We start from the raw sequence: 14,475 nt of genomic DNA, 5'->3' as shown, positions 1-14,475 counted from the left end.
GTCGAGACATTGCCATGGAAAAAGCATCAGGGAATTCATTTAAAAAAGGCACAATGGGACTTCCAGTGACGGCATGGAGGAGGAGGCCATGCACTAGGCAGTTCACGCCAGGGTAGTTGCTTTTTTGGCCTTTTTTGCCTGGTTCCTGGGATTTTTTTGATGGACAAATTCTACCCATATGAAAGCAGAAGGAACCTATTGTTGAAGAATGTCAAAAAAGGCTGGAAGTAAAAAGTCTGCGGGCTGAAATTCATCGACAGACTCTGAGGTTTTGCGTGACGACTCAGCAGGGAAGGTGGCAGTGATGGCTCTGGCGGTTACAGACATCCCGAACATGGCAGACATGCTAATTGGGGTGCTGGCTACTGAATTTGACAAGCATTTTAAGAGGCAATGGAGAGCAATGTTTGAAATCCTCCGTAAATCGATTGAGGCGGCGCTAAGTCCTGTCCGAGAAAAGCTGGAGAGAACTTCGGAAGCTGTGAAGGAGCATGGGTGAGGTGTTGAAGGGGGTGAGCGGACTCTGTCAAGGCACAACGAGCAAATTGCCTCGCTGGAGAATGAGATCTCGTTTTTGCAGGAGAATTATTGCGGGTGAGGGATCAGGCCAGACTGCGGAAGGGGTGGATGAGCCAGGTCTTTCACTCGGGCTTCGACGGCAGGGCCCTGGGGTGACAATTGTATCAATAAACGGGTTCTTTTTTTCAGTGGACAAGGCGATGGCAGACCCATATGGCAGGTACGTGATGGTCACTAGGTCTTTGGGATGATAAAGGCATTGATTAGGAAGCTTCCATTCCTGATTTAGATACACACCAAAATACAGACCAACTTGTTTTTGGGGATGACTTAAATTGCCCACTTGATCCGAAGTTGGATCGTTCTAGGCCAAAGTCGTTGGCTCCTTCAGGGGTGACAAAGATGCTGTTAGCGTTTATGGAACAGGTGAGGGGGGTGGGGGCAGATCTGTGGTGGTTTATGCACCGGTGTGTAAAGAAATCCCGTTCTTTTCTCCAGTCCATAGGGTTTATTCCAGGATCGATTTCTCTCTGGTGGGTAGGTCCCTTGGGTGAGGATGGCAGACTATTCAGCCATTGTCATTTCAGATCTTGCCCCGCATCTGGCGGATTTAGTTTTGGAGTCAGGCCCCACTCAGCTGCCACCATGGAGGTTAGATGTAGGGTTATTGGTGGTTATGGGGTTCTGCGGGTACATGTCGAAGGCCATTGATGAGTATGTAGAATTTAATAGGAATGGGACTGTCCTGTCATCAACACTTTGGGAAGCCTTGAAAGCAGCTTTGAGAGGAGAGATATCATATAAGGTGCATGTGGATAAGGGTGGAACGACGCAGCAGAACTGGTGCATGATATCTTGGAGGTGGACTGCAAGTATTCATGTGACCCTACCTCGGAGTTGCTGGTGAGCAGGAAGAAACTGCAGATGCAGTTCGATCTGTTGTCCACAGGAAAGGCAGTGAGCCAGTTACGGCGGTTGTGGTGGGTCTTTTATTCTTTTGAGTATGGGGAGAAGGCCAGCCATCTGTTAATTCACCAGCTGAGGAGGCAGATGGCCTCCTGGGAGATTATTCAGGTTAGGGACTCGAGTGGCAGCTTGGTTTCCACTCTATATAGGAGCCCTCGATGGTAAAGCTCCTGGGCCTGATGGATTCCCTGTGGAATTCTACAAGACGTTTGCGGATCAGTTGGTCCCATTTCTGGTCGACATGTTTAATGATTCTTTGTCCCAGGGATCCCTGCTTGCTTCACTCTCGCAGATTCAATTTCCCTTCTGTGGAAGAAGGATAAGGTTCCCATGGAGTGTGGGTCACTTTGGCCTATTTTGCGGTTAAATGCAGACGCCAAGATACTGGTTAAGTGGCTGGCAGTAAGGTTGGAGCCCTATCTCCCTGAGGACCAGACAGGCTTTGTTAAGGGCCGGTAATTATCAGCCAATATTCAGCTGCTGTTAAATGTTGTTTTCTCCCTATCCGTTAGGCCAGCGCCAGAGGTGATTGTGTCTTTGGATGAAGAGAAGACATTTGATAGGGTGGCGTGGAGGAAACTTTCTGAAGTTTTGGAGAAGTTTGGTCTAGGGGCAAAATTGATTTTGTGGGTACAGTTACTATATAGGGCTCCCTTGGCTAGTGTTCGTTCCAACACCTTGAGCTCAGGGTACTTCCAATTGAATACGGGGACAAGACATGGTTGTCTAATGCCCCTCCTTCTATTTTTCTAAAATGCAAAACATCCTTCTTAGGATGTGTGAATACTGAGGCTTTCCACATTTGTTCACAATCCATAAATGTCTGAAAAGCTGACAAGTGTAAACACTCATTCAAGTGGCCACACAGAGTTCAATCATCAGTTTGCATTTCGTTCTAAGCCATTGGCAAACATGTTTAAAGAAATTGAAAATGCAAAAAATATTTGTAATTAATGATTCAAGCAAAGGACTTTAAAGAAAATTGGATGATACTGTTCCATTTATACAAAAGTATTATGACAATGATCCAAGATATTAAGATCAGTGAGTCTTCCCAAGTTCATGATAAGTGTCTGATATCTTTACAAGTTTAAACTGGGGCAAATTTGGCATTTATTTTCCATTTTAGAAATAATAATCTGGTTAAATTTATTTTATTTTCTGAAGTAAGAGAAAATTATTATCCAATTTTAGACTAATATTAACTTGGAAATGGTTATCACATTTTGCTGCCATAGATTTCTTATTGTAAATTTAGTAAAATGTAGTTTAATCCTGTAAAACGTAATTGTTTTAATAACCCTAAAGTTATTGTCCAACAGGGGAAAATGCATGTACTGTCTGCATTCTTCAAAGTATGTCAACTATCATTAAACTGGAAATTCCGTGAGGTAAATTCTTTAAAAGCAAAGCACACAGAAATTATATTTTTAATCCACTATGCAGTTAATTAAATAAAATGTGAATATTTGTGCATCCTTATGAACCAAGCACTTGTCTCAGTTATCAGCCAATTGTTTTAAGAAGGACAGTGATAAAAGCTAGCACACAACTCCAGGACTTAGCGATGTGCATATCTGAAAAGGTGAGATTTAAATATAGCATTTAATATCTCAAATAAATAATTTTGTTTAAATAACGCTGCTGGAAGGAAAGTGAAGTAGTGGTAAGTAATGGAATGCGTGTCTGTGTGGGTTTCCGCCGGGTGCTCCCGTTTCCTCCCACAAAATCCAGAAAGCCGTGCTTCTTAGGTGAATTGGACATTCTGAATTCTCCCTCTGTGAACCCGTACAGGCGCCGGAGTGTGGTGACTAGGGACCTTCACAGCAACTTCATTGCGGTGTAACTTGTGACAATAATAAAAATTATTATTATGAAATTGAAAAACTGACTGGGAACTGTGGGATGATGACAATCATCAAACTTTACTGAGTAACAGTTGAAGCATAAAGTAAAATAACTGACATTTTCTCTCTCCAAATTGTGAGATACACAGAGAGGGTTGTGAAAAATAATTTTTGCAAGGCTTCTCTGCAGAATTCCTTAAAGAGTAATTTCTCCAGGGCGGCACGGTGGCACAGTGGTTAGCAATGCTGCCTACGGCGCGGAGGATCTGGGTTTGATCCCGGCCCCGTGTCATTGTCTGTGTGGAGTTTGAACATTCTCCCAGTGTCTGCGTGGGTTCCATCCCCACAACCCAAAGATGTGCAGTTTTGGTGGATTGGCCACACTAAATTGTCCCTTAATTGATAAAAAATAATTGGGCAATCTAAATAATAAATACATTTTTTTTAAAGAGTAACATCTCTGAAATTCAAAGATAATAATCTGTACAACAATTTTCACTGATACATCCTTCGTACAATGAAGAATTTCAAAGCCACCTTGTGGAAACAATAGTAGATTCAGAAAACTGGTCCAAGATGTGAGCTGAGGTGACTAAAGATATGGTTGAAGCCCTACGTTTTAAGAAGGTTTTTATGTTGAGAGAAACAAGTAAGGTAAAGGAGAACAGCAAAAGAATTCCAGAATGGAGAGGTCTGCTGACCACAATATGGACAATGGAACACTGATGCAGGGAGGGAACACACAGCATACCTCAGCCAAAAAATAAAACGATTCAACCTGGGATTTGAAGTGGCGTGGAGATAATTGACGAGATAGAGTAGAGCATGGTTTTGGAAGGATTTGAAAATTATATTGAAGTTCTTAGCCTGGGGAACAAAGAACCAGTTGAAATCATGAGAACAGGGTAATGCTAATCCAGAGTTTGGTGCACAAGTGAAATTGAACCCAGGTCCTTGGGGCTGTGATGCAGCAGTGCTAACCACTGTGCCGCCATGCTGTCCCTTATCCTTAACTAACAATTTATTTTAAGTGGTAATCTGCAGGATGTGGGTATTGGGGGATTCAGTGGTGGTAATGCCATTGAATAGAGATGGTCATTGCCTGGCACACATGTGATGTGAATGTTATTTGCTACTTTTCAGCCCAAGCCTGAATATTGTCCAGGTCTTTCTGTATATGGACACAGACTGCTTCAGTTTCTAAGGAGTCATCAGTGACCATGCCCATTTCTGATCTTACAAGGAAGACAAGGTATTTGATGAAGCAGCTGAAGATCGTTGAGCCTGGGACATGACTCTGAGGAACCCCTGCACAATCTTGGCCGAGGTGGTGAAAGGAGCGTGGTGAAGATGGCTGCATTCTGGAGGGAGGCCGGTCTGAGTTACATTCAATGCTTTCAAATCTGTGCACAAGCGGCGAGGGCTGCCCTCAAACCTCAGAACCAAGCAGAGGCCAAGAAAGCGGCAGATGTAAATTTCAAAGTCAGCAAGCCGAAGGGGTGATCTGATCTGAGCATCTTCCAAGACCTGAACTTTTGAATACGAGATCTCTTTGACCCATCATCCTGAAAGTTGGAACCACAAATTAATTTGAAGACCGTGGGTGGGAATCTCCGACTCCCCGCCGGGTCAGAGAATCACGGAGGGGGAGCGTGACTCCCGCCCCCGCCGGCTGCCGAATTCTCCGCGCCGGAGATTTGGCGGGGGCAGGAATCGTGCCGCGCCAGTCGGCGGCCGCTGGCAGCTCCCAGCGATTCTCTGGCCCGCAATGGGCCGAGTGGCCGCCCGTTTTTTTTGTCGGTCCCACCAGCGTAAATTAGAGTAGGTCCTTACCGGTGGTACCTGGCGGCGCGGGCTGCCTCCGGGGTTCTCAGGGGGGGTGCGGGGGGATCTGGCCCCGGGGGTTGCCCCCACGGTGGCCTGGCCCGCGATCGGGGCCCACCGATCCGCGGGGGGCATGTGCCGTGGGGGCACTCTATTCCTCCGCGTTGGCTGCTATTCTTCCGCGATGGCCGACGCGGAGATCAACCCTCCCCCTGCGCATGCACTGGGATGACGTGCATGCGCCAACTCGTGCCGGCCACGGAGGCCCTTTGCCACCAGTTGGCATGGGGCCAAGCCCCTTTCCCGCCGGTCGGCGAGGCGCAAACCACTCCTTTGCAAATCCGCACCTTTGGGGCGGCCCAACGCCAGAGTGGTTCACGCCACTCCTTCCCACCAGAGTTGCCCGCCCCGCCGATTACGGCAGAATTTGCCCCGTGACAGTAAAACTGACCAAATGCAAACTTAAAAATATAGATTATCTTGCTTTGTGCAAGGTATGATTCCAATCAGTGGAGAACTTTCCCCCCCGATTCTCATTGTCTTCAGTTTTGCTAGGATGCCTTGATGCCAAACTCAGTCATATGCCTTGATGTCAAGGACAGTTATTCTCAACTCACCTCTTGGGTTCACATCTTTTGCTTGTGTTTGGATCAAAGCTGTAATGAGGGGCGGAATTCTCCAACCCCCCGCAGGGTCGGAGAATCACCCGGGGCCGGCGTAAATCCCACACCCGCCGTGGCCGGAATTCTCCGCCACCCGGGAATCGGCGGGAGCGGGAATCATGCAGCGCCGATCGGGGTGCCCTCCGCGGCGATTCTCCGGCCCGCGATGAGCCGAAGTCCCGGCGCTGACAGGCCTCTCCCGCCGACATGGTTTCAACCACCTCTGGTGGCGGCGGGATTGGCGGCGCGAGCGGGCCCCCAAGGTCCTGGGGCGGGCGCGGGGCGATCGGACCCCGGGAGGGTGCCCCCACGGTGGCCTGGCCCGCGATCGGTGCCCACCGATCGGCGGGCGGGCCAGTGCCGTGGGGGCACTCTTTTCCTTCCGCTGCCGCCATGGTGGAGGCCGTGGCGGCGGAAGAGACACCCCATACCGCGCATGCGCCGGTGGTGAAGTCAGCGGCCGCTGACGCACAGGCGCATGCACGAACCGGCGAAGGCCTTTCGGCCAGCCCCGACGCCGGCTGGCCGGCGTCAAAGGCCGCTGGCGCCGGTTTTGCCGCCAGTCGGAGTGGCGCCAACCACTCTGGCGTGGGCCTAGCCCCTAGAGGTGGTTGGCGCCACTCCGCTACGCCGGGACCCCCCACTCCGCCGGGTCGGGGAGAATCCCACCCGAGGTTAGTAGCTGAGTGGTCCTGGTGGAGCCCAAACTGAGCATCAGTAAGCAAGTCATTACTGACCAAGTGCCCTTCGATAAGGCGGCACGGTAGCACAGTGGTTAGCATTGCAGCTTCGCAGCTCCCAGGACCCAGGTTCAATTCCCAGCTTGGGTCACTGTCTGTGTGGAGTCTGCATGTTCTCCCTGTGTCTGCGTGGGTTTCCTACGGGTGCTCCAGTTTCCTCCCACAGTCCAAAGATGTGCAGGTTAAGTGGATTGGCCATGCTAAATTGCCCTTAATGTCCAAAAAAGGTTAGGTGGGATTACTGGGTTACAGGATAGTCTCATAGACTCATTGAATTTATAGTGCAGAAGGAGGCCATTCAGCCCATCGAGTCTGCATCGGTCCTTGGAAAGAGCACCCTACCCAAGCCCACACCATCACTCTATCCCCGTAACCCAGTAACCCCACCCAACCTTTGGGATAGGGTGGAGGTATGGGCTTAATTAGGGTGCTCTTTCCAAAGGCCGGTGCAGACTCGATGGGCCGCATGGCCTCCTTCTGCACTGTAAATTCTGCGAACAAAAAAATATCTATCTATTCAATCTCTAGAATTCCAATTGTCCTAGCATTCATGCTCTTTTCAGGGAGAGAGTTCCAAATTTCTATTACCATTGGGGTTTAAATCATGCTTTCTGATTTTGCCTCTGAATCTAACTTTTAGATTACTTTTAGGCAGCAGGGTAGCATGGTGGTTAGCATAAATGCTTCACAGCTCCAGGGTCCCAGGTTCGATTCCCAGCTGGGTCACTGTCTGTGTGGAGTCTGCACGTCCTCCCCCTGTGTGCGTGGGTTTCCTCCGGGTGCTCCGGTTTCCGCCCACAGTCTAAAGATGTGTGGGTTAGGTGGATTGGCCATGCTAAATTGCCCGTAGTGTCCTAATAAAAGTAAGGTTAAGGGGGGGTTGTTGGGTTACGGGTATAGGGTGTATACGTGGGTTTGAGTAGGGTGATCATGGCTCGGCACAACATTGAGGGCCGAAGGGCCTGTTCTGTGCTGTACTGTTCTATGTTCTATGTTCTATGTTAGAGAGTATGTCCCTCTGAACTTGGTTCTACATATTTGTTACTTACTAAGGTATAAAATGTATTATACCACCAGGTTAAAGTCCAACAGGTTTGTTTGGAATCACTAGCTTTCGGAGTGTAACTCCTTCATCAGGCAAGTCTTCAAAAGCTAGTGATTCCAAACAAACCTGTTGGACTTTAACCTGGTCTTGTAAGACTTCTTACTGTGCCCACCCCAATCCAACACCGGCATCTCCACATCAAGTTGTAGAACAACAGATAACATTCTTCAAATGTCAATGGAAAAACATTGCCTGCAAATCCCATAATTTAAAAACATACTTACTTTCTTAATCTTTCAACAGCTTTCAATTCTGGATTACTAGGAGTCCTGGCCAGAACTGCCTCATGCTGGGCACATTTCAAACACAGGCCAGCAATACGTTCTGAACTATCCATTGCAAGCAAAGACTCTTGAATCTTTAAACGTTCTTCTCGTTCTTGACATTCCATGTGAGATTCAGACAGGTCCTTTCTAAAATATTGCAAATAATAAAAAGTTTAAACGATTGCAGTTGAATACGAATAAATCAAGGTGCAAAGAAAAACACAACTTAATCAGCACCCAACAAAAACTGTAACAATGAAGCTTAAAACGATCAACGCAAGAAATGCCATTGTAAAAATTTCTATTGAATAAGCTACATGATGGAAAACTAGCATTTTAAATAAATAATGTATTGGCTCATTTCATTAATCCTACAGTCCATAACTATCCATGGGGTTGAAAGCAAGGGTATCTGACCAGTGAGGTGAGGTAACAGTGACTGCCTTTGACATCAAGGCAGCATTTGACAGAGTATTGCATCAAGGAACCCACGCAAAACTGGAATCAATGGAAATAGGGGGAAACCCTCCTCTGCTTGGAATCATACCTGGCACAAAAAAAGATGCTTCTGGTAGTTGGCGGTCAATCATCTCAGCTCCAGGACATCACTGCATGAGTTCCTCAGGGTAGTTTATTGATAACCTTCCTTTCATCATGGTCAGAAAAGGGGATGTTTGCAATAACCATGCTTGGGCTGACAAGTGGCAAGCAATCTATGCGCCAAACAATGACCATCTGGATGGTAGTTAGCACTGCTGCCTCACAGTAGTGTTTGGTTCCAACCTTGGGTGACTGTGTGGAGTTTGCACATTTTCCCAGTTTCTTTGTGGGTTTCCTCCAAGTGCTCGGTTTCCTCCCACAGTCAAAGAATGTGCAGTTAGATGGATTGGCCATGTTAAATGTCCAAAGGTTCGATAGTGTTATGGGTATAGGTCAGGAGATTGGGCATAGGTGGGGTGCTCTTTCAAAGGGTTGGCGCAGACTCAAAGTACTGAACGGCCTCCTTCTGCACTGTAGGAATTCTATGATCTCTAACAAGAGAGGATCTAACCATCATCATTTCACTTTCAATGTTATTACCATTGCTGAATCCCCCACTATCAACACCCCGGGATTACCATTGACCAAAATGAACTGGAGGTGCCATATAAATACTGTGTCCACAAGAGCTGGTCAAAGGCTTGGAATCCTGTGGCGAGTAACTCACCCCCTGTCCCCCCCAAAGCCTGTCCACCACCTACAAGGCACAAATCAGGAGTGTAATGGAATACTTTCCACTTGCCTGGACGAGTGCAGCTCCAAAGTCACTCAAGAAGCTTGACACCTTTCAGGACAAAGCACCCGTTTGATTAGAACCCCTTCCACAAACATTCAATCCCTCTACCACCAATGAACAGTGGCAGCCTTGTGTACCATCTAGAAGATGCACTTGAGGAATTCACCAAGATTCCTTCGGCAGTACCTTCCAAACCCATGACCACTACCATCTAGAAGGACAAGGGCAACAGATATCTGAGAACACCGCTACCTAGATGTTCCCCTGCAAGTCACTCACCATCCTGACTTGGAAAGATATCACTATTCCTTCGCTGGGTCACAATCCTGGAATTCTCTCCCTAACAGCACTGCAGGTGTACCTAAACCTCAAGGACTACAGCAGTTTAGAGGGACCAAGAAACAGGAAATAAATGCTGGTCCACCCAGCGACACCCACATCCAGTAAATCAATTCTTCTTAAATCCTAGACCATAGCCAATGCAGCTTTTAACTCGCTGTGAGGTGGGGTCTCCATTCAGCACCCGCCCCATAGCAAAGAAGATGGGAGTAAGGAATTATTGGTCTCATGAACCAATCCCTTCTCACAGAAATGGCATGGTATATTGGAACAGCACTGTGTTTTTGATCATTTTCAACAGTTGGGAATAACTCATGTCCAGTTTACACTACTGATCTCTCAGATTGTTTCCATATGAAATTCCTTGCCCAGTTATTTCAAAAAGTCCCCAGTGGAGGAATAGGTGACAGAAGACTGCTGGTCTCCCTGGCTGCAAAGGCAGAAGAACGCTGCAGTAACAAGTGGTTCAGGTCATTGTGACTCACCAGAGTCTGACAACCAACCCATCAATATCGTGTGGTGTGGATATATTCGAAGTAATGAAGAGCAGCAAACATGCTGATAACGTGAAAGGCTCCATGTTATAACCTGTCCAGATCCTATTGGCTGGGGACAATTGGTTACATCATGATTTATTTTGAGATACAATGAATTTAATAGAATAATAGAATTTAACTATGGACAAATTAATAGGGGCTGCTCCTGGTAGGGGCACTGCCGCCAGGATTACGGGGCACCGACACCCAAGGGAGGTTTTGGGGCCTGGGGTCAATATGGAATTCCACCCGAGCAGGGATCCACTCAGACGGGTTGCCACCGCACATCTGCGCCGTCTCAGGACTGAAAGTACCCTCAGATCCGAGCACAACCGTTTTGAGGCCTTCAGTGGCATCGGCCACAAGCTGGACAGACACCGCCGCGTGCTCCCTAAGCTCATAGGGTGTCATCCAGTCCACTCTGCTACCACCTAGCATGTCCCCGATCCTGGTCACCCTGGCAACCACAGCCCTCTGCTCCGCCAGCCATCTGAATGGATATTGGCAGAGGTGCAGATTCCTGAGTTGTGGCTCCCTAACATTAGGCACTGCTCCTGACGGGGGAGAGCTGCGGCACATGGTGACCATGCTGCAGACTATGGAGGTCCTGGTACAAGACGGGCAGTGTCAGCAAGGAATTTCTGCGAAGACCGCGTTGGTCGACAACCAGGAGCTGCACGTCGTAGTTCAGGCCGTGCACCTGGCAGACATAATACATAGCCAGGTCACACCATCGTGGAGGAGGCTCGACATAAAGGTATCGCTGCAGGGTCTGAAGACGGAACGTTGGCACCTGGGTGCAAAGGCACACCAGCACCTGACCATCTTCCCCAAGCGGGAAGCACAAGACCTGCGCAGTGACCCAGTGCAATCCCTTGTCCCAGAAGAGCCGGTTGAGAGTTCTCTAGATGCGTGTGACAAAGTCAGGGTGAGGGGTCAAACTGACCAGCTGATACCACAGCATGCAGGCGATGATGAGCTCGACCCCTGTCGGACAGCACTCAGATCAGCCCTGTCCAGAGCGTTCCAGGGTCAGCAGTGACTTTGCCCTCCAGCTCCTACCAGTTCGCCAGCCAGAATTCCTCAGCAGGGCAAAAATGGACTCCCAAGTAAAGGATGTTGGTCTTGCTTCAGCTGAAGGACCTGAGCTCCTCTGGGAGGGGGTCCAACTGCCACAGACAGACCAGGTATATGGAACATTTGGCCCAGTTGATCCAGCAGAGGACGCCACAGAGTACACAGCCTGACACTCTCGCAGCCTCCACAGGTCATCTGTGAACATGAGGAGCAAGTCAGCAGCATCAGCCGAAAGGACCACCGCAATGCCCTGACCGCGCAGAATCAGACCCGATAATCTCCTCCGCAGGAGGCACAAGAAAGGCTCCATGCACAGGAAATAAAGATGGGTTGTCAGTGGGCGGTCCTGACGCACTCCTCGCCCAAAGCGAAGGGGCGCCATCAGGGACCCATTAACCTTAATCAGACACTGCAGCAGCGTACGGTAATTGGATCTGGGTGACTAAATGTGCACTGAACCCGAATGCCCTCAGAGACCTGAATAAATACTCGTCTCCCACCCTGTCGAACACTTTCTCCTTATCAGGTAGATAGAGAAGATAGAGAAATACAGCACAGAACAGGCCCTTCGGCCCACGATGTTGCGCCGAACTTTTGTCCGAGGTTAATCATAGAATTTTGGACAATTTATCATGGCCAATCCACCCAACCTGCACATCTTTGGACTGTGGGAGGAAACCGGAGTACCCAGAAGAAACCCACGCAGTCACGGGGAGGATGTGCAGACTCCACAGAGACAGTGACCCAAGTCGAAATCGAACTTGGGACCCTGGAGCTGTGAAGCAATTGTGCTATCCACAATGCTACCGTGCTGCCCTTAAGAAGCTAACCTACACTCCATTATTCTACCCTAATCCATGTACCTATCCAATAGCCGCTTGAAGGTTCCTAACGTTCCCGACTCAACTACTGCCAAAGGCAGTGCATTCCATGCCCCCACTACTCTCTGGGTAAAGAACCTACCTCTGACATCCCCTCTATATCTTCCACCATTTATCTTAAATTTATGTCCCCTTGTAATGGTGTGTTCCACCCGGGGAAAAAGTCTCTGACTGTCTACTCTATCTATTCCCCTGATCATCTTATAAACCTCTATCAAGTCGCCCCTCATCCTTCTCCGTTCTAATGAGAAAAGACCTAGCACCCTCAACCTTTCCTCGTATGACCTACTCTCCATTCCAGGCAACATCCTGGTAAATCTCCTTTGCACCTTTTCCAAAGCTTCCACATCCTTCCTAAAATGAGGTGACCAGAACTGCACACAGTACTCCAAATGTGGCCTGACCAAGGTTTTGTACAGCTGCATCATCACCTCACGGCTCTTAAATTCAATCCCTCTGCTAATGAACGCTAGCACACCATAGGCCTTCTTCACAGCTCTATCCACTTGAGTGGCAACTTTCAAAGAACTATGAACATAGACCCCAAGATCTCTCTGCTCCTCCACATTGCCAAGAACCCTACCATTAACCCTGTATTCCGCATTCAGATTTGTCCTTCCAAAATGGACAACCTCACACTTGTCAGGGTTAAACTCCATCTGCCACTTCTCAGCCCAGCTCTGCATCCTATCTATGTCTCTTTGAAGCCGACAACAGCCCTCCTCACTATCCACAACTCCACCAATCTTCGTATCATCTGCAAATTTACTGACCCACCCTTCAACTCCCTCATCCAAGTCGGTGACAGGAAAGCGCTCAACAAACCAGCCCCCTGGGAATAGTGGATAAGGTCCAGGCGCAAAGACAGCGCCTTGGCAAAGATTTTATAGTCCATGCTGATGAGGGAGACCGGTCGCCAGTTTTTAAGAAGGCGGAGATTCCCGTTCTTGGGCAGCAGGGAAATAACGGCACTGCGCCACAAAAGGGGTATTTCCCCAGTCACAATACATTCCCCCAGGACCCCCATATAGTCGCCCCCGAGGAGGTCCCAGAACACCATGAAGAACTCCACGGTCAGCCCATCCAGCCCTGGGGTTTTGCCCCTTGATAGGCTATCAAGGGAACCGGTCAGCTCCACGAGTTATTGGAGCATCGAGCCTCCCGGTGCCTTCCGGGCCGACGTGTGACAGGTTCTCCCTCTGAACCCTGCAGGCATCCTTATTGAACAGATCCAGAGAGAAGAGGGTGGAATAAAATTCCCGAGCCAGGGCTCTGACCCCCTCCGGATCTGAGACAAAGGACCAGTCGTTGGCCAGAAGAGTAAGGAGCTGCTGACGGACCCTTTTTCCAACTCGTAGAAGAAGGGGTACCACAGTCCTTGTCCGTCAAGAAACGGATCCATGACCTTATGTGCGCACCGTGGGACCTGACAAATTGCAGGTCCTGCAGCGTGTCTTCTTCTCTCTGTACACCAGCCACAGGGCTGGGTCCTCACCTGAGTGAGCAAGACATGCCTCCAGGTCAAAGATTCTTTTGGTCAATTGGTCGATCCTGGATTTCCGGCTCGCTGTCGACCCCCTTGCGTACCCCTGACAGAAGGCATGGATATGAGTCTTGCTCTCGTCCCACCATAGTCTCAAGGAAGCAAAGCCTCCCTTCTTCCTTCTCCAGCCGACCCAGAAGCGACAAAATGAGACCAGGAACCTCTCGTCCTCCAGCCGCAGATTGTTAAAGTGCCAGTGTGCGGACCGTGTCTGAGCGCGGGACGGAGCGAGCCTCACCCACACCAGCCAGTGGTCCGAGCATGGGACCTGCTCCACAGGCAAGTACCTCTTCGAAATGTAAAGACAGTCAATTCGGGACGCTCCGACCCCAGGGCGCACAAAGGTGCATGAATAGGGCAAAGGTGCACAAAAAATACATGAATAGGGTGGGAATAGAGGGATCCGTACCCAGGAAGTGTAGAAGATTTTAGTTTAGACTGGCAGCATGGTCGGCATGGGCTTGGAGGGCCGAAGGGCCTGTTCCTCAGCTGTACTTTTCTTTGTTCTTTGTTAAAGGTGTGCACTCTGGAGCCAGGACGGAGAGTTAACCAGACATCCACTAAGTCGAAGCACCCAACCAGGTTCCTCTGTCCAGGAGCATGCAATTAAAATCCCCTCCGAGGACGATGCACTTGCCTACCGGGATGGTACCAAGAAGAGTGGACACCACATTGCCTGCTGCGGGCCAACTTCAGCAGCGGAGACGTGCACAAAGTGAAGCACCACACCCCTGACGTGGACCGTTAGGTGCAGCAAACGGCCTGGCACTGGCTTTCTTGACCCCCTAGATCTCTGGCTGAAAATGGGGGGCCAACAAGATAGCCACGCCGCCTGAACGGGAGGTCGGGTGACTCGTGAAGCACCCCCCTTGCCAATCCAGGAGCCACTTGGCT

The 14,475-nt window shown here is 49.2% G+C and overlaps 1 protein-coding gene across 4 annotated transcripts in view; it reads right to left on the bottom strand.

Annotated features, from left to right (window-relative positions):
- The window catches only part of sdccag8 (SHH signaling and ciliogenesis regulator sdccag8), a 595,448-nt gene that overhangs the window by 512,786 nt on the left and 68,187 nt on the right, over positions 1-14,475 (bottom strand). For all 4 annotated transcript variants that reach the window (XR_005462774.1, XR_005462773.1, XM_038815187.1 and 1 more), the window contains exon 8: positions 7,888-8,076. Coding sequence is in view for 2 of the 4 variants with exons in the window: in XM_038815187.1 (XP_038671115.1) it covers positions 7,888-8,076 (189 nt within the window). In the remaining 2 variants the exon portion in view is untranslated. The remainder of the gene's footprint in view (positions 1-7,887; positions 8,077-14,475) is intronic.

Source organism: Scyliorhinus canicula, chromosome 1 (genome assembly GCF_902713615.1).
Source record: "Scyliorhinus canicula chromosome 1, sScyCan1.1, whole genome shotgun sequence".
In the NCBI taxonomy this organism is placed as follows: Eukaryota; Metazoa; Chordata; class Chondrichthyes; order Carcharhiniformes; family Scyliorhinidae; genus Scyliorhinus; species Scyliorhinus canicula.
Note: the sequence above shows the minus strand (reverse complement) of the source record. Positions and strands in the feature narration are given on the sequence as shown.